Source organism: Phyllobates terribilis, unplaced genomic scaffold (genome assembly GCF_046119375.1).
Source record: "Phyllobates terribilis strain yellow unplaced genomic scaffold, ASM4611937v1 Scaffold_9__5_contigs__length_417890890, whole genome shotgun sequence".
Classification (NCBI taxonomy): Eukaryota; Metazoa; Chordata; class Amphibia; order Anura; family Dendrobatidae; genus Phyllobates; species Phyllobates terribilis.
In genome coordinates, this window is record NW_027362769.1 from 118,074,152 (window position 1) to 118,098,612 (window position 24,461).

At 43.5% G+C, this 24,461-nt stretch overlaps 1 protein-coding gene across 2 annotated transcripts in view; it reads left to right on the forward strand.

Moving 5' to 3' along the window:
- LOC141161742 (bile salt export pump-like) overlaps positions 1-24,461 on the forward strand; it is a 151,975-nt gene that overhangs the window by 79,365 nt on the left and 48,149 nt on the right. For both annotated transcript variants that reach the window (XM_073647002.1, XM_073647003.1), the window contains 3 exons: positions 13,029-13,199; positions 14,829-15,030; positions 21,790-21,868. In XM_073647002.1, coding sequence (XP_073503103.1) covers positions 13,029-13,199; positions 14,829-15,030; positions 21,790-21,868 — 452 coding nt within the window. The remainder of the gene's footprint in view (positions 1-13,028; positions 13,200-14,828; positions 15,031-21,789; positions 21,869-24,461) is intronic.

Sequence of the window (24,461 nt, forward strand, 5' to 3'; positions counted from 1 at the left end):
TATCTGCATCTACCTCTGAAAAACTATTTGGCCTTCTAGCAGTGTGTGGGACTTTCTCTATTAGTCCATCTATACTGACCTCCATCAGGTTGCAAATTAAAAATAATTTTTTGTCTGCATCTAGCTCTGAAAAAATATTTGGCCTTCTAGCAGTGTGTGGGACTTTCTCTATTAGTCCATCTATACTGACCTCCATCAGGTTGCAAATTCAAAATAATTTTTTGTCTGCATCTACCTCTGAAAAAATATTTGGCCTTCTAGCAGTGTGTGGGACTTTCTCTATTAGTCCATCTATACTGACCTCCATCAGGTTGCAAACTGAATATATTTTTTTTCTGCATCTACCTCTGAAAAAATATTGGGCTTCTAGCTGTGTGTGGGACTTGTTCTATTAGTCCATCTATACTGACCTCCATCAGGTTGCAAACTGAATATAATTTTTTTCTGCATCTAGCTCTGAAAAAATATTTGGCCTTCTAGCAGTGTGTGGGACTTTCTCTATTAGTCCATCTTTACTGACCTCCATCAGGTTGCAAATTAAAAATAATTTATATCTGCATCTAGCTCTGAAAAACTATTTGGCCTTCTAGCAGTGTGTGGGACTTTCTCTATTAGTCCATCTATACTGACCTCCATCAGGTTGCAAATTAAAAATAATTTTTTGTCTGCATCTAGCTCTGAAAAAATATTTGGCCTTCTAGCAGTGTGTGGGACTTGTTCTATTAGTCCATCTATACTGACCTCCATCAGGTTGCAAACTGAATATATTTTTTTTCTGCATCTACCTCTGAAAAAATATTGGGCTTCTAGCTGTGTGTGGGACTTGTTCTATTAATCCATCTATACAGACCTCCATCAGGTTGCAAACTGAATATAATTTTTTTCTGCATCTACCTCTGAAAAAATATTTGGGCTTCTAGCTGTGTGTGGGACTTGTTCTATTAGTCCATCTATAGTGACCTCCATCAGGTTGCAAACTGAATATAATTTTTTTCTGCATCTAGCTCTGAAAAAATATTTGGCCTTCTAGCAGTGTGTGGGACTTGTCCACCTATACTGACCTCCATCAGGTTGCAAATTCAAAATAATTTTTTGTCTGCATCTAGCTCTGAAAAAATATTTGGCCTTCTAGCAGTGTGTGGGACTTTCTCTATTAGTCCATCTATACTGACCTCCATCAGGTTGCAAATTAAAAATAATTTATATCAGCATCTAGCTCTGAAAAAATATTTGGCCTTCTAGCAGTGTGTGGGACTTTCTCTATTAGTCCATCTATACTGACCTCCATCAGGTTGCAAATTAAAAATAATTTTTTGTCTGCATCTAGCTCTGAAAAAATATTTGGCCTTCTAGCAGTGTGTGCGACTTTCTCTATTAGTCCATCTATACTGACCTCCATCAGGTTGCAAACTGAATATATTTTTTTTCTGCATCTACCTCTGAAAAAATATTGGGCTTCTAGCTGTGTGTGGGACTTGTTCTATTAATCCATCTATACAGACCTCCATCAGGTTGAAAACTGAATACAATTTTTTTCTACATCTACCTCTGAAAAAATATTTGGGCTTCTAGCTGTGTGTGGGACTTGTTCTATTAGTCCATCTATACTGACCTCCATCAGGTTGCAAATTGAATATAATTTTTTTCTGCATCTAACCCAGCCAATAGTTTTGGCGTAATACCACAGTTTGGCCACTCAGCTCTGCTCGGTTCCCATCCATTGTTTTTTTGTGCAAACAACTCCAGAGTTGTGAATTAGTTAACCACCAAAATGAGTGGAAAAAGGCCTGCTGCTGGTGGAAAGGGGAATAGGCATGTTGGGAAGGGGAAAAAAGGTTGTGTCCGTGGGGTAGGTGTTAAAGCAACAGTAACATCTGCAGAAGAAAGACCATCTTCCAGCCAAACTAAAATGTCTACTTCTTTTAGCGGACAATGTGATAAGATCCCTTTCTTACGGCCACGCCAATCGCTACAAATTCCAGATGAGGCACAAAAACAGCAGGTGCTTCAACGGATATCAAGTGCTCCTTTAAGTGGGCTCTCCTCCACATCAACTTCAACATCACAAATACTCCAGTCCTCAAAGGTGTCACCCCAATCGCACTTGCTTCCTCACAGCTCCCAAATCTCCAGCTGCCCGTCTGAGTATGAGGTAGAACAGATGGTTGAGTCTGCAGAGCTGTTTACTCATACTATAGCCTGGGAATCAGAGGTCGACTCCAGCGCTTCTGTGAATCCAGACGAGGAAATGATCTGCACTGATGCCCAGAATCTTTATGAGTCGGATCCAGGACCAGACGCAGAAGGTTCTGACCATAATGTAGACCCTCATTCCCAAACTGTAACTCCTGTTGGTGGAGACAATGAGGAAGACGATGATGAGACTCAAATACCTGATTGGAGCGACAACTTTAGTTTTTTGTCAGGGCAGGAACAGGTTGGCTCTGAGGACGACGGGTGTGATAACGCACAGGGTAAAGATGATGAGGTTGGAGATCCCACTTACTGTCAACCCACAGTCAGCCAAGAGATGAGGTCAGCAGAGGAGGTGGAGGAAGATGCTAGTGACGACGAGGTCAGGTTGCGCCTTCCTGGACAGAGACGTAGTACTGGAAGCACGTCAACAACTGCATCCTCAAACACAACTCTGCCTCTCACCACAAGTCGTGGTGGCTCTTCAGGTCGCATGGGTGCTAAGACTTGCATAGCCTGGGCATTTTTTCAGATCGATAAAGATGACCCAACTCGTGTTATCTGTAACATTTGTCAGCAAAAGCTAAGTAGAGGCCAAAAAATACATAGTTTGAGTACTTCATGCATGAACCGGCACATGGACATGAAGCATAAGTTGCAGTGGGAAGCTCAGTGTGCTACAATGCGGCCTAGCCGGCCGGGCCAACCACCGTCTGCCATATCTTGTGCATCCGCGGCCTCTTCATCCTCTGTCACTGGAGGGACAGCAGTCACACCTGTTTTGGGGCGCAGACCTGCCACCTCTTTACCCGCAATAGCCAGCGTGATTGGCAGGTCATCATTTTCTTTGGAGGTGGTAACACCAGCTGGTGTTGAGCGCTGTCCGACATCGATAGCACCACCTTTGGATCAAGGCAACCTAACATGTCCGCCTGCATCTTCCTCACAGACCGGCAGTTTGCCGGGGACACCCTTATCAACCCTGTCTAAGCACAATAGCCAGCCCTCGGTCCCTCAGATGTGGACAAGTAAAAGACCATTTCCTCCTAGCCATGAGAAAGCTAAGAGGTTGAATTTCACCATCTGCAAGCTCTTGGCTACAGAAATGCTGCCTTTCCGCCTGGTGGACACAGAGGATTTTCGAGACCTTATGTCCGTCGCAGTGCCCCAGTACCAGATGCCCAGTCGGCACTACTTCTCAAAGAAAGGTGTGCCTGCGCTCCACCAGCATGTCGCACACAACATCACCGCTTCTTTGAGAAACTCTGTGTGTTACAGGGTGCATTTCACCACAGACACTTGGACGAGTAGGCATGGACAGGGGCGTTACATGTCGCTGACTGGGCACTGTGTAACTATGGTGACAGCAGGACAAGGGGCTGCTGTCCAAGTCTTGCCGTCCCCACGAGTTGTGCGTCAATCCTCTTTATGTCAAAGTTCCTCCACTCCTTCTGCCTCCTCAACCTCCTCTCGGTCTTCCACCTGCACCCAAAGCCTGTCTGGTCATGCCACAAGCTTTCTAACTGCGCAGAAGGGATCCTGCACACCTCCTTACAATGCTGGCAGTAGGGCTCAACGTCATCAGGCGGTTTTTACTTTGAAATGTCTGGGAAATGTGAGTCACACAGCTGAGGAGTTGTGGTCAGCTCTGGAGAACCAATTTCATGAATGGTTGTCTCCACTGGACCTGAAAACAGGGAAGGCCGTGTGTGACAATGCTGCAAACCTGGGTGCGGCCCTTCGCCGGGGCAATGTCACACACGTGCCTTGTATGGCTCACGTGTTGAACCTGGTTGTCCAGCAATTTTTAGCCCACTATCCCGGACTAGATGGCCTTCTGCAGAGGGCACGGTCGCTGTGTGCTCACTTCCGCCGTTCGCATCCCGCAGCTCAGCAACTTACATCTCTACAGAAGTCGTTGGGCCTGCCACTTCACCGGCTAAAATGCGATGTGCCTACCCGGTGGAATTCAACTCTGCACATGTTGCAGCGACTGTGGCAGCACCGACAAGCCATGGTGCAATACGTTCTGACGTATAGCCTGGGCCAACGAGATCCAGAGGTGGGGCAAATCACGCTGGAGGAGTGGTCTCAGATCAGGGACCTATGCACCCTTCTGCACAGTTTTGAAATGGCGACGAAGATGTTTAGTGCTGACGATGCCATTATCAGCATGACTATTCCGGTGATTTACATGCTGGAGCACATGTTAAACAGATTTCGGAGTCAGGTGGTGGCACAAGAGGAGGTGGAGGAAGTAGAGGAGGAGGAGTGGTATGCGGAAGGGCTAACATCTGCAAGGTCCAGACGGTCGGCAGCACCAAGGTGGCAGGCATGTGTGGGTGGGGGAGATGGTTTTACCAGGGCGCATGGTAGCAGCCAAACTAGTGAGGAAGGTGCAGGAGCCCAGGAAGAAGTGGAGGACGAACTGATGGAAGACTCATCAGATGAGGGAGACCTTGATCACATTTCTGTTGTGCGAGGTTGGGGGGAGAGGACAGAGGAAGGAAGCATGATTGTTACCTCGCCACCAACACAACAGGGACTTGGTGCTCCTGGATGCGCAACACACGAGTGCCTTCTTGCTGCACTACCTGCAACATGACCCTCGAATTGTGAGAATTAGAAATAATCCTGACTACTGGGTTGCCACACTGTTAGATCCCCGGTACAAAAGTAAATTTGCAGAAATTATTCCTGCCATAGAAAGGGATGCACGCATGCAGGAGTATCAGCAGAGACTGTTGCAGAATATTACATGTGCTTTTCCACAAAACACCAGTGGTGCACGTAGTGAATCTCACAGTTCCAACTTGCCAACCGTGGAACCGTCAAGTGTTCAGCACTCAAACTGTAACAGAACCACAGTATCTGCTAGTAACATCAATTTTGCGGAATCATTTCACCACTTTTTTAGCCCATCCTTTGCAAGGCCACAGGAGACAAGAAGTCTGACACATAGTCAACGCCTAGAGACGATGGTACAGGAGTATCTCCAAGTAAACATTGAAGCCATGACTGTGTCACTGGACCCTTGCTCCTTTTGGGCTTCCATTCTGGATAAATGGCCGGAGCTAGCCACTTACGCCTTGGAGATCTTGTCATGCCCCGCAGCCAGCGTTCTGTCTGAACGTGTCTTCAGCGCTGCTGGTGGTGTGCTGTCAGATAAGCGCACGCGGCTCTCCACTGATAATGTAGACAGACTCACGTTCATAAAGATGAACAAATCATGGATCCGAAACGACTTTTCTACCCCTGTGTCATCCTGGGGAGAGTAAAAGCTTGATGATTGGTTAAAATCACCCTACCAACCGTTTTAAGCTTTCAAATTACTAATCATGTTTATCTGTATCTTGGCTGGAAAATAATTTGGGCTTTGTAGCAGTGTGCAGCACTGATTCTATTAGGCCATCTATAATAAGCTCCACCAGATTTAAAATTACTAATCATGTTTATCTGTATCTTGACTGGAAAATAATTTGGGCTTTGTAGCAGTGTGCAGCACTGATCCTATTAGGCCATCTATACTAAGCTCCACCAGATTTAAAATTAATAATAATTTTTAGCTGCATCTAGCCCGGAAAATAATTTTGGGGCTCCGAGATGCGCAAGACACATAAGTGCCTTCTTGCTGCACTACCTGCAACATGACCCTCATATTGTCAGAATTCGAAGTAATCATGACTACTGGGTTGCCACACTCTTAGATCCCCCAAACTTTTCGATCAACCTTTTCATTTTAATAAAGACCAAAAAAATGGTCATTTTTGAAATTATAAGCATTAGCAGGTTATTAGAAACTGAAATCAAACAGTTTTCAACTCAAAACTTTATTCTAGATGATGTTACATTTTCACATAGGACCCCTTGTTCGAAAGGAGCTTCTGAACTCTCTCGTCCATTGAATTTGTCAGGTTTTGGATGGTTTCTGCTTCAATTGTTTTGCATGAGGACAGAATACCCTCCCAGAGCTGTTGCTTAGATGTGAACTGCCTCCCGTCATCATAGACACTCCTTTTGATGATGCTCCAGAGGTTCTGAATGGGGTAGAGGTCAGGGGAGCATGGGGGTCACACCATAAGTTTGTCCCCTTTTATGCCCATATCAGCCAGAGATGCAGATGTTTTATGTGCAGCATGAGATGGTGCATTATCATGCAAAAAAATGATCTTGCTGTGAAATACACGGTTCTTCTTCTTGAACCATGGCAGGAAGTGCTGTTTGAGAAAATCCACATACATTATGGAGTTCATCTTTAGCGCCGTCAGGGATCCTAAAGGGGCCGACAATCTCTCTCCCCATGATTCCAGCCCAAAACATTACTCCACCTCCTCCTTGTTGGCGCTGTAGCCGTGTTTGCGTGGGGTGTCCATCAACCAGCCATCCTCCACTCCATCCATCTGGACCATCGAGCGCTGCACGGCACTCATCCGTGAACAAAACAGTTTTGAAATCAGTCTTCATGTAATGTTTGGCCCACTGGAGCCATTTCTGCTTGTGTGAAGTGGATAGAGGAGGTCGAAAGGATGGCGTATGCACAGCTGCAAACCTCTGAAGGACCCTGCATCTTGTTGTTCGGGGGACGTTGGAGGCACCAGCAGCTTCAAAAACTTGTCTGCTGCTATGACAAGGCTTTTTTGCCGCTGCTCTTTTAACCTGACGTAATTGCCTGTAGGAAAGAGTCCTCAATTTGCCCTTATCAGCACGCACACGTGTGTACTGTGAATCAGCTACATACTTCTTGATTGCCAAGACACTTCATCCTGATCATCGCACAATGTTGATTGTAGTCATGCCTTGACCTAAACACTCCACAATTTGTTGCTTCTCAGCAGCCGACACATCCTTTTTCTTTCCCATTTTGGCAGAAAATGTAGGCTGCTTAATAATGTGAGACAGCCTTCTTAAGTAGTCTTGCCTTTCATTGGACACACCTGCCAAACTAATTAGCACAGGTGTCTGCAATTGCTTACAGTGATATAAAGAGCCCCGACACACATCACCATCAATGAGTTTAACTGACAAACAAACAAATTCTTCCCTTATCACTCCTAAACACTTTTTGCATAATAATTTGGAACACAGTGTACATGTGCTTTTCCACAAAACACCAGTGGTTCACGTAGTGAATCTTACAGTTCTAACTTGCCAACCGTGGTCTGTATGGAGTTGTTCAATAAAGGGCCCAAAATTAAGATAACATAGATGGGAGAGGTCTCTATGAATAGGAATTCCTAAGTATTTGATACCCTGTGAGGGCCAGGCAAAGGGAAAGTTGGACTGGATGGAATCCTATATGGATTTGGGGAGACATCGAGGGCCTCAGACTTCGCTGCATTGATTTTAAAATTTGACCATGTAACAAAGTGATCTATTTCAGCCATAACAGCATGGATGGATATATCTGATTGAGTGATATATACTAGGACATCATCAGCAAATAGAGAGCACTTGTACTCGGTGCTTCCCACCTCAATCCACCTAATATTGGGGTTATGGCGAATTGATGAGAGCAGGTGCTCCATCACTAGGATGTATAAGAGAGGGGACAGAGGACATCCCTGCCTTGTCCCATTGGTGATTGTGAAAGGTGATGAAAATGTTCTGATGCACCCCCTGGGCCTTGGGACACCCGGAGCCGGACCCTTTTTGGTGGATGCTGGTGGTTGTAGTCTTCGTGGCGGCGACCCGGTTCCGTGGCTCAGGGTGGTCAAACCAGTGGCGGAACTATTTATGTGGTTTTGATGTTTAAATGTCCGACTACGCCACCCGTGGATTGCGGTCAGAGTGAACCGCCGCTGCAGGGCAGACCGCTGAGGCTGGTGTTGTGGGTGCAGCAGAGCATAGCATAACTCCCCACGGGAGGAGTATAGCCTCAGGGCAGTGTATGCGGAGGATGCGGGTGATGGTGCAGGGCAGCAGCAGTAACGACACGGAGTCAGTGATGCAGTCCAGGGCCTTTACTCACAGTTCTTATTATCCAGACCACGTCTGCAGGTAACGGCTGCCCACGTCGTACTGTGCTCACCAGGTGAGGGGCTCAGACAACTCCCAGATAACTTTGGAGCGCTTCACAGGACCCCCTTTGTGTGTCCTTTGTCTGGCCTTTCTCACCAACCCTTCTGTCCGGCTGCCTCGGGCCTCCTCTTGGTAAACTTGGCGCCAGTTTCCCTGACCCTATGTGGTGCCTTCCTAGCGGGTGTAGCGAGGGGCTGCGCCACATAAAATGTCACAGCCTTCGGTTTCTAGCTGAGGGTCGTTTCCTGCCTCCACTAGTTTCGGGGACCGGTCTCCCCCTTTGGCCTGACCCCTCCACGCAGGTGGATTCGGGCGTGCGGTGGCGACTCGCCCGTCCGCACCCCTGGGATCCCTTCATTCCTCGTTCCTGGAGCCTTCTCTGCTCCTCTTCCTTCCTTCTCCCTCTTTCAGGCCTGGGCCTCTGTTACTAGGCCCACCTCCGGAGCAGAGCTCATGCAGAGCCCCTGCTCCCTGCCACTTCTGCTCAGACTTCTCTGCACTGAACTAAGAAGGTGCCCACCTTTTATACTCCCTTCTCAATGCACCCAGGAACTGCTTCCTCCCTGCTCCTGCACTACAGGGTTCCCCTTCCTCAGTGTTCCCTCCCCCCACTCCAGCCAGGGACAGGGACTGTCGTGCCCATCTCAGAGGCATATTGGTCGCCCTGCCCCACGGCAATGTGGTGTAATGCATGCAGGTGTCGGGTCCTGATCCACACTCCATCCTTACCTGAGAGTGAGATATCACACCTCTGGGTGAGGTGCAATACCTCTGTAGCAACCGAGCCCTCAGGGTGCTACAGTTCCATTTATCTTCAGCCTAGGTGATGTATTGTGATACAGGGCCGTGATTTTGGCTATAAAAGGGTCCCCTAGACCCCTACCCCAAGCTTTTTAAGAGAATCATATATGGCATGCCAGGAGACTCTATGGAATGCTTTCTCAGCATCCAACGAGAGTATCTAATTACAAATTTTTAACTGCATCTAGCCCAGGAAATACTTTGTGCCTAGTAGCAGTGTCTGCTAGTCAGCGGATTATCCCGGCTGTTAAGCAAGCTACACCACCTGTAGTTTGGACACTTAATTTTTTCAAAGGAAATGCTTCGGGACCACGGGATACTCAGTGAAGAGCATCAGGAGGCACCCCAAGGCATAGGGGCTGGGACTGGCAGTAGGATGCCTTGCGGTGGACAGCCGAGCTCGATCCTTATAAAAGCTTTTTAACTTCAGCAGCTTTAGTGGACGCTACTGGAGCTGGAATTACGCGGCTGCTGGCATGAGACTTGCCCTCCAATAGATCCTTGTAAATGGATTTAAAGTGTATTCATTCAAATTAGAGAGACAATTTAAATTAAAAAGCTTAGAGCTGCCTCCACCACAGGGGGGCTCGCTCGACCCACCAGCGGACAGGCACCAGTATTGGGAGAGGGGGGCTGGCCGTCAGGGTTCACCACGGCTCTGGCACAAACCCGGCGACACGGAGGTGGCACGGGCTGGAGCGGACTGAACGTGTCGGCTTCTCACTTTTTGGATTTTAGAAGGGCATGACATGCCTATATCTGTGTCTCCCCCTCCATTTACTCCTCCACCTCTTTTCTTTTCGCATGACTATATGTACTTGTCACTTTTCCATGTGTTAGTTGTGTCTTCTGAGCAGTTTGTCAGCTTTTGGACACCTTTGAAGGTGTTTTCTATGTGTTTCTATGTGTTTTTGTTTGCCTGCCATTGGTTTTAACGGTGTTCGAAGGTGTTCGACGAACAGTTCGACGAACAGTTCGGCGAACACACGGGTGTTCGACGAACCGAACCGAACTCGAACACTACGGGGGTGGCTCAACACTAATAGTAACATAGTTTTTAAGGTTGAAGGAAGACTAAGTCCATCTAGTTCAACCCATAGCCTAACATGTTGATCCAGAGGAAGGCAAAAAAAACCATGTGGCAAACACTAAGCTCCACATTGGGGAAAATAATTCCTTCCTGACTCCATACGACAATCAGACTAGTTCCCTGGATCAACGCCCTATCAAGGAATCTAGTATTTATAACCTGTAATTTTATACTTTTCAAGAAAGGCATCCATGCCCTTCTTAAATTTTAACAGTGAATCACTCATTACAACATCATGTGGCAGAGAGTTCCATAGTCTCACTGCTCTTACAGTAAAGAATCCCCGTCTGTGATTATGATTAAACCTTCTTTCCTCCAGACGTAGAAGATGCCCCCCTGTCCTCGTCTCAGGCCTCAGAGTAAAAAGATCAGTAGAAAGGTCTTTGTACTGTCCCCTCATATACTTGTACATAGTAATAAGATCACCCCTAAGCCTTCTTTTTTCCACAGTAAATAACCCCAAGTGTAATAACCTGTCTTGGTATTGCAGACCCCCCAGTCGTCTAATAACCTTGGTCGCTCTTCTCTGCACCCGCTCTAGTTCAGCTATGTCTTTCCTATACACCGGAGACCAGAACTGTACACAGTATTCCAAGTGTGGTCGCACTAATGACTTGTATAGAGGTAAAATTATGTTCTCCTCATGAGCATCTATGCCTCTTTTAATGCATCCCATTATTTTATTTGCCTTTGCAGCAGCAGCCTGACACTGGCCACTAAACGTGAGCTTGTCGTCCACCAATACACCCAGGTCTTTTTCAGTGACAGTTTTGCCCAGTGTTTTACAATTAATCATATAATTATACATTTTATTTCCTCTGCCCAAGTGCATTACCTTACATTTATCCCCATTAAAGCTCATTTGCCATTTATCAGCCCAAGCTTCTAGTTTACATAGATCCTCCTGTAATATAAAATTGTCCTCCTCTGTATTGATTACCCTGCAGAGTTTAGTGTCATCTGCAAATATTGAAATATTACTCTGTATGCCCCCTACAAGGTCATTAATAAATATGTTAAAAAGAAGGGGGCCCAATACTGACCCCTGTGGTACCCCACTGTTAACTGAGACCCAGTCTGAGTGCTTTCCATTAATAACCACCCTTTGTTTCCTATCACTGAGCCAATTCTTAACCCACTTACATATATTTTCCCCTATCCCCATTGTTCTCATTTTATGTATTTTAATTGATTTGATAAATAGATAGATAGATTATCTATACCTTTTGATGTATCTATAATCACATGGACTCACAGGGCAAATGTATAATACTACTTTACATATCATTAGTGTGCACTGATCTGGAATATGCAAATCACTTCTGGGCACAGATTTATGGGAAGGATGCTCTGATGTTTGAAAAAGTTAAAAAAGAAGACTTACAAAACTGAGAGAGGGAATGAAGGATCATAGTTTGGAGGAATGGTTAAAATAATTAAATTTGTGTAGACTTAAAGGGATCCTGTCAGTAACTAATATTCTCTACCCAAACCATTTATATGACTGTGTAGCCCTTTAAAAGATATGCCAGTTGATCCCGTTATGACAACAAAGCAGTGCTCCAGCAACATGAAATCGCATATTGAAGTTCTGTATAGATGTGTTTGGAAGTGCATTGGGGTGTTACGATGCACTTACAGCTCCTCGGCCTCATTCTGTATTTCCAAACAAGCAGCACCCTGCCCTGACTGATTGACAGTCAATGACTGCTTATCAGGCAAACGACCTATCAATCAGCCAGGAAAGGGTGCTGCTAGTAAAGAATACAGTGTGAGACTGAGAAGCTGTAAGTGCATGATCACGCCCCAATGCACTTCCAAACACATATATACAGAAATTCAGAATGTGATTTCTTGCTGTTGAAGCTTCATTATCAGATCACAAAAGGAGAAACTGACTTATCTTTTAACAGTTTACAAATGGTTTGAAAGGGGGCTTAAAGTTTCTGATTGGATGTCTTAGATGTCTATGAAAATATTAAGATTTGAGAGTCCTCAGTGGTTGATACCTTTTAATGGCTAACTGAAAAGATAGTAACAAATTGCAAGCTACTGAGACTACTCAGGTCTCTTCATCAGGCATAGAAATGGCCTGATGAAGAGGCCTGAGTAGTCTGGAAAGCTTGCAATTTGTTACCATCTTTTCAGTTAACCATTAAAAGGTATCAACCACTGAGGACTCTCAAATCTTAATATTTTTCTATCTACTGGCTAAAACAGTACAAATGTATACCTTTTTCCTGTATTAAATGTATAGGGGAACCCATGAGTAATTTGTATATAAACGGACTGTGCTCATTACATGTTAAACAAGAGGACATTCCCTACATTTGGAGAAAATAAAAGTTCAATCCGCAGAGGAGATTAGGCTCTTTACCATGACAAATGTGAATCTATGACTTTGACAACCATGGGAGATGGTGAAAGTGGGAACAATTGATGGCTTCAAAAAAGGCTTAGATGATTTTTTAAAATAAAATACCACATGTGATTTTTATATTGAATCCTGTAGAATCCTTGAGATTCGACAGGATCTCAAGATCTTGTCGAATCTCAAGATCAGGAAGGACATTTTCCTCTTTTATGTCAAATTGGCTTATGCCTTATTTTATTTGCCTTTCTCTTGATCAGAGGGAAACAAATTTCTAAAATTTACCCCCAGACCTTCTCTTATCCATTTTCTCTCTCCTTCTTTGGTTGAACTTGATGAACATCAGTCCTTATTAAACTGTTCTATCTACGTAACATTGGGGCTATAAAAAGGGTCTTATGAAAAATCTTCTGCAGCGTTCATGGCTTTTGTTGGTTTGCATTTACTGCTTTACTTCCAGTTGTTAGAGGTCGTGCGGTTGTATATATGGATATACTGTATGCACGTGTCGTCTAATATTCCATAAGATCATAACACTTTTATTTATTATTTTAGCAATTTGACACCATGGTTGGAGCAGGCGGAGGACAGATGAGCGGAGGGCAGAAGCAGAGAATTGCCATTGCAAGGGCCCTTGTCAGGAATCCCAGGATCCTCCTTCTTGATATGGCCACGTCTGCTCTGGATAATGAAAGTGAAGCTATTGTCCAAGAGGCCTTAGATAAGGTAAAGCTTTGCTAACAATCTCTAGCAATAAATCCTTAAATGGGTAGTCCTATGTTTTTTTATAGTAAAAATGGACCCGTAGGTGTATTAAAACAACGAAGAGCAGATACTCACCTACTGGAACCCCACAGATACATCATTCTCCTTTCCTTTTCTGGTGGGGGGACGTGATCACTGCAGCCAATCAGTGGCCACTGATTGGCTGCAGCCTTCCCATTCCATCCATGTAGGAAGATAGAATTTTGCAGTTTAGATAGAATGTAAAGACCGCAGCCGATCAGTGACCACAATGCCATGTAATGGTGCATGGTAGGTGAGCAGCCATTCATTGTCATTATAATACCTTTAGTTTTAGTGAAAACTATTTAAAAATATAATGGACAAATGTTTTACAGGTGTATTCTCAAGTTCTCTTGAATAGCTCTCAGCTCTTCAAGCTCCTTATTTCCAGGTTGCTTGGAGAGCAGGTGCTCCTCCTTTAGTGACAGTCCTGGACAGAAGTTTTGGCCTGCCACAACACATTAATGGTCTATCATCATTCTTAGTCTACACTGTTTATATTTACATATAGAGATAAAAGAGCTTGTAACCAAGCACAGGACTCAGAGTCGTGCTTATGAAAACTTGTCTGGAAGCTACCAATGCTGGGGAGAATGTGACAATGCTGAACTGATAAGAGAAGCTCAGTCAGGAGCTGAAAGGGAGGGGGAGGAAGGTGAGCAGCTAACTGCTATATAGAAATCAATGGAATGGAGAGAGCAGTCTGGTATATTAAGAGTTAACTCCTCTCTTGGAAAATAATTACAGCACACACTCGGCCAGGCTTTGGAAGACACTGTTCCATTATAGTTGTAAATACAATAAGAACGATATAATACAATACAATACAATATTTGATAGATTTTATGATTTAAAAATTACAATTATTGTAAAATATTTTCCATTTCAGGCCATGTTCACACGTTCAGTATTTGGTCAGTATTTGTAAGCCAAAACCAAGAGTGGAACAGTCTGCAGAAAAGTACAATAGAAACACGTCACCACTTCTGTATTTACCTGCCTCACCTGGTTTTAGCTTACAAATACTGATGTAGAATACTGACCACATACTGAAAGTGTTCACATGGCCTAAGAAAGATCAGGTATAATTTCAATATAATGCAAATCTAAAATAGAGTATAATATAAGAAAAAAATTAGGGGGCGCTATAGAATATAAACCTCACATAAGAGTTATATATATATTATACCAAGTTGCATTAAATATTAGTTTAAATCATTGCATGTACATGATGATCCCATATAGTTCTCCTTTGTGTTTATATGACAGTACAGTGAGGTCTTATTTGTTGGCTAATTATATGAAAAGTGAGGGAATGCATGTGTCCTTCTTTACCTCCCCTTTTGGCTCTGTATTTGCCGACATGTTTGAGGCCAGATGACCAATTTTAAAAAATAAATAAAAAAATAGTTTGTGATACTCTGTAGGGAGATGTTTATGCTCTTTGTGGTCATCCAGTGGTTGTGACATGAATTTGTGTCGTGAAAAACTAACAAAATTGGAAGAAAGGTATGCGTGGACACATCTGTATGTATCGTGTGATTAGGATGCAAAATATTTTGTGACTAGGTTCGTTTTGGACGCACATCCATTTCTATTGCACATCGGCTGTCCACAATCAAAAACGCAGATGTCATCATTGGATTTGAGCATGGCCGGGCGGTGGAGAGAGGAACCCACGATGAGCTGCTGGAGAGAAAAGGAGTGTATTTTACTCTGGTGACGCTACAGAGTCAAGGGGATAAAGCTCTTACTGAAATGGAGAAAGGAAGTACGTGATACTTTATTCTGAGTTTAACTGTAATATTTTTTTCCTAAGGGAACAATCAGCAGGGCTGACCCTTTAAATTAAGGAATTGCAGCAGAGGTCCACGTGCACCCACTAATATCCTCCAAAGTACAAATCAGGAGACTTTGAAGAAAGTATTCCATGTGTGCTAATAATAAAATTATTCATCACACTATTTAATAGGGTGAATATAACATTAGACCTAAAACAAATTCCAACAAAAGGTCTGTGAATGTTTTTTGTCTCTACCAAGTGTACAGATCAACATAAAAAAGTCTACCAAGATCTTCCAACCAGAAGTGGGTTATTTTTAAGATGGTCTTCAAAAACCTTCAAAATCGGACAAAGTCTTATAGCTTTCTTATTTCTAATTGTACCACACTTATTTATTCATCAAACTTATGGTTTTTATGGTCAATGAATTAATTTAAACCAACACATTTTGCCTATGGGATCAAAATGGTGACCAACAGTGAATAATATCGGAGCAATACCGCTTATTAGGTCGAAATACAGTACAGACCAAAAGTTTGGACACACCTTCTCATTTAAAGATTTTTCTGTATTTTCATGACTATGAAACTTGTACATTCACACTGAAGGCATCAAAACTATCAATTAACATATGTGGAATTATATAGTTAACAAAAAAGCGTGAAACAACTGAAAATATGTCTTATATTCTAGGTTCTTCAAAGTAGCCACCTTTTGCTTTGATGACTGCTTTGCACACTCTTGGCATTCTCTTGATGAGCTTCAAGAGGTAGTCACCGGAAATGGTTTTCACTTCACAGGTGTGCCCTGTCAGGTTTAATAAGTGGGATTTCTTGCCTTATAAATGGGGTTGGGACCATCAGTTGTGTTGTGCAGAAGTCTGGTGGATACACAGCTGATAGTCCTACTGAACAGACTATTAGAATTTGTATTATGGCAAGAAAAAAGCAGCTAAGTAAAGAAAAAAGAGTGGCCATCATTACTTTAAGAAATGAAGGTCAGTCAGTCTGAAAAATTGGGCAAACTTTGAAAGTGTCCCCAAGTGCAGTTGCAAAAACCATCCAGCGCTACAAAGAAACTGGCTCACATGAGGACCGCCCCAGGAAAGGAAGACCAAGAGTCACCCCTGCTTCTGAGGATAAGTTTATCCGAGTCACCAGCCTCAGAAATCGCAGGTTAACAGCAGCTCAGATTAGAGACCAGGTCAATGTCACACAGAGTTCTAGCAGCAGACACATCTCTACAACAACTGTTAAGAGGAGACTTTGTGCAGCAGACCTTCATCATAAAATAGCTGCTAGGAAACCACTGCTAAGGACAGGCAACAAGCAGAAGAGACTTGTTTGGGCTAAAGAACACAAGGAATAGACATTAGACCAGTGGAAATCTGTGCTTTGGTCTGATGAGTCCAAATTTGAGATCTTTGGTTCCAACCACCGTGTCTTTGTGCGACGCAGAAAAGGTGAACGGATGGACTCTACATGCCTGGTTTCCACCGTGAAACATGGAGGAGGAGGTGTGATGGTGTGGGGCTGTTTTACTGGTGACACTGTTGGGGATTTATTCAAAATTGAAGGCATACTGAACCAGCATGGCTACCACAGAATCTTGCAGTAGAATGCTATTCCATCCGGTTTGCATTTAGTTGGACCATCATTTATTTTTCAACAGGACAATGACCCCTAACACACCTCCAGGCTGTGTAAGGGCTATTTGACCAAGAGGGAGAGTGATGGGGTGCTACGCCAGATGACCTGGACTCCACAGTCACCAGACCTGAACCCAATCGAGATGGTTTGGGGTGAGCTGGACCGCAGAGTGAAGGCAAAAGGGCCAACTAGTGCTAAGCATCTCTGGGAACTCCTTCAAGATTGTTGGAAGACCATTTCCGGTGACTACCTCTTGAAGCTCATCAAGAGAATGCCAAGAGTGTGCAAAGCAGTCATCAAAGCAAAAGGTGGCTACTTTGAAGAACCTAGAATATAAGACATATTTTCAGTTGTTTCACACTTTTTTGTTAAGTATATAATTCCACATGTGTTAATTCATAGTTTTGATGCCTTCAGTGTGAATGTACAATTTTCATAGTCATGAAAATACAGAAAAATCTTTAAATGAGAAGGTGTGTCCAAACTTTTGGTCTGTATTGTATGTAAGCAGCATTTCGTGGTATTTTTTCATTATCACAACAAATTTTAACTATATTGTAACCAGGACTATTTTTAATACAAAATACTTACTTTAACAAAGAATACTTTAAATTAGGTTATAATATTGTGCTCCAATGTGACGGTATAAAAGTCAAAACTTCACTGTCTATTAGTCCTCATCATTGTCCTCTACTGTATCTGACCAACTACAATGTACAATTTTCAGTAGAGTGTCTGGTGCAACATTTATATCACACATTACTGATACAAGTTTATCTACATCAAGCTTTCAACCCCAATCCACAGGATTCATCTCGCTAGCCGTACTCATCCATGTCATGGTCTGGTAGTATACTCTTAGAGAATGGAATTTGTTGGAAGACTCAGTTGGAGGAAGATGTTCTGGATGAACATGTAATTACCGGAGGTCCGAGAGAGATCCAGTGAGTCACAAACTGAGACAGAGACAGAAATAAACAACACTTTCTTTACTAAAACAGGAATTAGACTAAAATTCAGTATTGCATGAATCAGTCTCAGGTTCTACCTGGGACACTGTCTCTACTAACTACACACAATCAGCAAAAGCTGAAATCAATGTGCCTATCTCAAGGTTTCCAGCTTGTGTGAATTATTCTAAAGATCTGGAACAATTTTACCTAAACACTGTGTCAATCTAGTGAGGGTGTTCTATAGGGACCCCTGAGATGGCACACCACTATTAACAATAACAATGCATGAAACTATACCAATTGCTCTTATACCCCTAGTATAGGGATACCCGGGTATCTTAAAGTTACGGTACCGTTAACCTCAGATGTGGTCTATCACAGGCCTGTGAATCGCGGTGGCTGCTGTTAGTCCTGGAAAACTTTTGCGCCAAATAAAAAGCAACATTTACAAAAACAACAAAGGTTCCTTGTCTTGTCGGCCTATGCCGAGCCCACACGCTGGGGACTTTAGTCCTTTAGCCTCAGGTGAAGGTCTGGGAAGATCTCTTCACAGGGCTTGTCAGTATCCTCTCAATGTGAATGGCACCGGACCCCGTCTCTCCTCTCGCAGTCACTCACTGTTTTCTAGACCACCGACCACGTGCTCCATCACAGAGATGATATCTTCAGTCTCTTTCCCTCTCACTCGACACTTGGCTCGTTCAGCACAAAGTCTCTAGTCCACTCAGCATGGACTTCCACAAAACTCCAAAGAGCCACACAGCTTTCCCCAGCTCAGCACTCCTTCTTAAGCAGGGACACAGCTTCACCAGGGCCAGGGGTTAACAACCCCCACAGGAAAACTTGTAGAGAGAGAGTCTTGTTGAAGTTCAGTCCTCACAGTTCTCAGACCCTACTTCCAGCGTCTCACACAGCAGACACCCTCAGAACAGACAGGGTCTCCCGGTCTGCCCCTGCTCTTAGCTCAGCCAGGCAAAACCCACAGTGTCCTAATGCTCTCCTGCTGCTATCACAGTTCACACTCTCACAAACAAACGATTTGGCTGTGACCACTTTCTTCGTGAGTGTCTGGTAACGCAAGGCAGCCAAAGAAATTGTACTATTGCAACCGAAAATAACAAGCATCTCTTAACTGGCAAGACTTATTATATCAGAAGGTTCTTACCTGCATTCGCACAGGAATAATGGACATGATTACCTTTTAAACGTTTTTCGAATACTGATTTCCTACGCTTTTCCGCAGAACCATATTAAGCATCCCGAAATTGGTGTTGCAGATCATATCTATATTTTTACACTACATACATGATGATATATGCAGTTAGCTGCATGAAGATCTCCACCATAGTACTCAATTCTCCCTTTTACTTTTAATGACCTGTCATCTGAATAACTTTCACAGCAATCCTTGATGGTCCTGGCAAATGTATCTGTCCTTACGTAGCTGTAGTCAGAACCTCCAAGGGAAACAAGTGTCCCACAGAAAAGACAACCATGCCAACTCACGAAAGGCCTGGCAGACGCTCGTTCACTTTTCCTCGGTTCGGGTTTACTGGACTCACGGTTCATCAAATGAATGTCTTTTTTATTCATACAACATTTTCGACATTGCACATGCACTTTACAGCTAACAGTGACAACAACACTGTCACCTCTCAGAATACTTGCTGCATTTATGCCATCAGCGTCCTTCTCAAGAACTTGGTTTACCGCGCCTTCTGTCAAACTTTCTTTGCAGACGGGACACTTCTCACTAAGATTAGTACTCATTTTGGAACAAAAGAAACATACAGTTAATACCATAAAATGCTTGATCTGATAAAACAAGAAAGTTAAAAAATAATAGGAAAGTAGAAGACCCTTAAAAATAAGATTGTTAGAGGAATTTGCCGATTTTGACGGTTTTAAACCACCATCTTGAAAATAACCTACTTCCGGTTGGCAGATCTTGGTAGACTTTTTTTCTGATGATCACTACACTAAATAGAGATAAAAAAAATGTTCACAGACCTTGGGTGGAATTTGTTTTAGAGTATGGGTTTTTTTTTTACTAAATTGACCTGACTAATTGGAGGGTCCCAATAATTGTCAACTGGTATGGGGAACTCTTTATGTTCTCCACCAGTTCAGAAATTTGGGGTTACAATTGTACAAACTAGTTATTGTTATTCTGGCATCTTGTAAATGTCCTAATTTTAGGAGACATTTTTTAAATAAATCAGATGATGCATGGATAGAATGAAAGATAAGAAGATAGGCAAATAGATATTACATGGATACATTGCATAAATAAATAGATATAAAATGTGTTAGTCAATTCATAGATCTAGGTAGGTGACTTATCTATTTATCTATTACACATCTATAGAAATTACATAAATAGATAAAAAGTTGAGTCATTTATCTAAAATATGTCTATCTATGTAATATCTATCTATGTACTACATAGAAAAAAAATATAGCGAAGCAGCACCAAAAATACTATAATATGGGTGCAAAGCTTTTTGGACATTTAACCTTTTAGTCCACTATAATATGAATAGACAAATAAGCAGCACTTTAGAAAGGTTCTGATATGGAACCGAAACGTTGCCACATAGGCTAATTAAAAGTCCTTGCTGGTTGAAAAAAGTAGTAGACATCCCTCCCCCCCCTTTATGTTGATCAGATGTATGGGCCCTTTTAGTGTTCTAAATCTTATAAGGACATATGTGCCCCTCCCATCCATTATGCAATAATGAACCCCATCCTGGGTCCATCCTGGTATATATGCCCCCCATCCTGGTATATATGTCCCGCAATCTGGGTCTATCCTGGTATATATGTCCCCCATTCTGGGCCCATCTTAGTATATTTGTCTCCCATTCTGGGCCCATCCTGGTATATATGCCCCCCATCCTGGTATATATGTCCCCCATTCTGGGCACATACTGGTATATTTGTCCCTCATTCTGGGCCCATCCTGGTATATATGCCCCCCATCCTGGTATATATGTCCCCCATTCTGGGCACATACTGGTATATTTGTCCCTCATTCTGGGCCCATCCTGGTATATATGCCCCCCACCTTGGTATATATGACCCCCATTCTGGGCCCATCCTGGTATATATGTCCCCCATTATGGGCCCATCCTGGTATATATGTCCCCCATCCTGGGCCCATCCTTTTATATATGTCCCCCATCCTAGGCCCATCCTGGTATATATGTCCCCCATCCTGGGCCCATCCTGGTATATATGTCCCCCATCCTGGGCTCATCCTGGTATATATGTTCCCCATCCTGGGCTCATCCTGGTATATATGTCCCCCATTCTGGGCCCATCCTGGTATATATGTCCCCCATCCTGGGCCCATCCTGGTATATATGTCCCCCATCATGGTATATATGTCCCCCATCCTGGGCCCATCCTGGTATATATGTCCCCCATCCTGGGCCCATCCTGGTATATAAGTCCCCCGTCCTGGGCTCATCCTGGTATATATGTCATCCGTCCTGGGCCCGTCCTGGTATATATGTCCCCCATCCTGGTATATATGTCCCTTATTCTGGGCCCATCCTGGTATATATGTCTCCCATCCTGGGCCCATCCTGGTATATATGTTCACTCTCCTGCTGCTGTTCTTTAAGTATAAAAAAAGAAACAATTCTACTTGCCTTCTTCCATTCCCACAAATGTGTGACATGCTCTTCTGTGGCCAGCGCAGAAGCCGGCAGCTAACTTCAGAGCGCAAGCGACGGGCAGCACATGATATCACTGCCATGCACATCCAGTGACTTGCACGCCAATGTCAGATGCCAACCACTAATTGACTAGCGGCGTATATTGCCATGCAGGGACTTGGCAATGCATTACAGCTGAATATGCATCTTTTGACAGCTGAAATAGGCGTTGGCGTCGGCGGGCCCCTCCACCTCCAAGCCTGGTCGCAATCACACACTCTGTGACTGAGATCGTTATGCTCCTGTGTCTCTCTAATCAAGGACAAGCACAGTCCTTTAAGTTTGTTTTAGCAGCAGAGCTGAGTTGAAGAATGTTTTACAGTAAATACCAAAATACACATATTTTTGTGAAATCATTTTAGATGATTCTAAATATATAAATGTCCAAACTTTATTTATTTTTTTTATTCTTTCTTTTTTAAGATCAAGAAAAAGAATTTGAGGAGCCCAAATTGGAGAAAGTTCAATCCTTCAAACGAGGCAGCTATCAGTCAAGCTTACGGTAGGTTTAGCAGATGAGCGGCTTGTAAAGTTCACAGACTTCTTGAATAACAAGTAATGGTGGATTAATGTAATTATATGAACAGAGTTGTAATTAATGTATGGGGTGCTCAATGCTTTACATTTACTTTATTAATATGTCATTTTTCTTCTGTGACTTAATGTACACTTGAAGCCTGACACTTAATGCCAGCACTAGAACTTATAAGAAAAAGAAAGAATTGTTCCATCATTGAATATAGAAAAAGGTCATATAAAATAGGTGTAATTATACAATGGTATAAGACCCACATAGTGTATCATAAAGATTCATTATTTATTTTACTCACTTATATTGCGCCATTAATTCCACAGCGCTTTAGAGGCATTATCATCATTGTCCCCATTGGAGCTCACAATGTAAATTCCCTATCAGTATGTCTTTGGAGTGTGGGAGGAAACCGGAGAACCCCGAGGAAACCCACACAAACACGGGGAGAACATGCAAACTCCTTGTAGATACCTTTATTATTCCTTTCAAATCTAAACTTTCTATTCAAAAGATTTACAACACTATTTTAAAATCACAATCAAAAATTGTAAAAATTAAACACATATTATTGAAGTATACTTTATTCAGGTAATAGATCAAAAGTAAAAAAAAGAATCATCTTCAATAGTCTATGTTAAAGATATCGTACCGTTTTGCAAACTCATGGATCTCCATATTTACGGACTACAAAAATGAAATAATCTGTATCTCAATAACATATGACCCCTGCATCTTGCTTACCTATAGACCAATTATTCCTAATTTTTTTTTTTTTACCATGGAAGAATTTTCTGAACCTCCACGCCTATTCCCTTTTTAAGGGGAATCTGTCGGCAGAATTTCACCCCAAAAACTATTTATATGTACATGTAGCTCTTTCGAAGACAAGTCCAGGAGAAAATGGTAATCCTGGAGGCACTCCCGTGTGGATATATGAAGATCCCCGTACCGAAACTTGATTAAATCCATGGGTATATGCTAGTACCACAAATCCCAGTCGATTTTTTAAAAAAAGGTTTTTAATAAAAAATGAAAACATTTCTAATAAAAAATAAAAACATTTCAAAAGTCATAATAAACAGATGACTGTCGAATGGTCGCACAATGCCTTTCTGCTCGTAAAAGCCTTCATCAGGTGCATCATGCAGAAACGCGTTCTGCGACCATTTGACAGTCATCTGTTTATTAAGACTTTTGAAATGTTTTTTATTTTTTATTAGAAATGTTTTTATTTTTTATTAAAAACCTTTTTTAAAAATTTGAGGATGGTGATGGTGGGGGGAGATGAGGGAGAGCAATGGTGAAGGAGGAGGTGGGGGGAGATGAGGGAGGGCAATGGTGATGGAGGAAGTGTGGGGAGATGAGGGAGAGCAATGGTGCTGGAGAAGGTGGGGGGAGAAGAGGGAGAGAAATGGTGATGAAGGAGGTGGGGGGAGATTCGGTAGAGCAATGGTGATGGAAGAGGTGGGGGAGAACAGGGAGACCAATGGTGATGGAGGAGGTGGGGGGAGAAGAGGGAGAGCAATGGTGAAGGAGGAGGTGGGGGGAGATGAGGGAGAGCAATGGTGATGGAGGAGGTGGGGGAGAAGAGTGAGAGCAATGGTGAAGAAGGAGGTGGGGGGAGATGAGGGAGAGCAATGGTGCTGGAGAAGGTGGGGAGAGATGAGGGAGAGCAATGGTGATGGAGGAGGTGGGGGAAGATGAGGGATGGAGGAGATGAGGGAGAGCAATGGTGATGGAGAAGGTGGCGGAAATATGGCATAGCAATGGGGAGGTGGGGGAAATATGGCATGGCAATGGGGGAGGTGGGGGGAGATATGACATGACAATGGTGATGGAGGATGTGGGGGGGGAGATATGGCATGGTGATGGAGGAGGTGGGGGGAGATATGGCATGGCAATGATGATGGAGGAGGTGGGGGAAGATATGGCATGGCAATGGGGGAAGTGGGGGGAGATATGCATGGCATGGCGATGGAGGAGGTGGGGGGAAATATGCATGGCATGGCGATGGAAGAGGTAGGGGGAGATATGCATGGCATGATGATGGAGGAGGTGGGGGGAGATATGCATGGCATGGTGATGTAGGAGGTGGGAGAGATATGCATGGCATGGTGATGGAGGAGGTAGGGGGAGATATGCATGACATGGTGATGGAGAAGGTGGTGGGAGATATACATGGCATGGTGATGGAGGAAGTAGGGGTAGATATGCATGGCATGGTGATGGAGGAGGTGGTGGGAGATATGACATGGCACTGGTGATGGAGGAGGTGGGGGATATGGCAATGATGATGGAGCAGGTGGGAGAGATACGGCAATGATGACGGAGGAGGTATGGGGAGATATGGCAATGATAATGGAGGTGATGGGGGAGATATGGCAATGATGGAGGAGGTGGTGGGGGGAGATATGGCAATGATAGAGGTGATGAGGGAGATATGGAAATGATGATGGAGGAGGTGGGGGAGATATGGCAATGATGATGGAGGAGGTGGTGGGGGAGATATGGCAATGATGATGGAGGAGGTGGTGGGAGAGATATGGCAATGATGGAGGAGGTG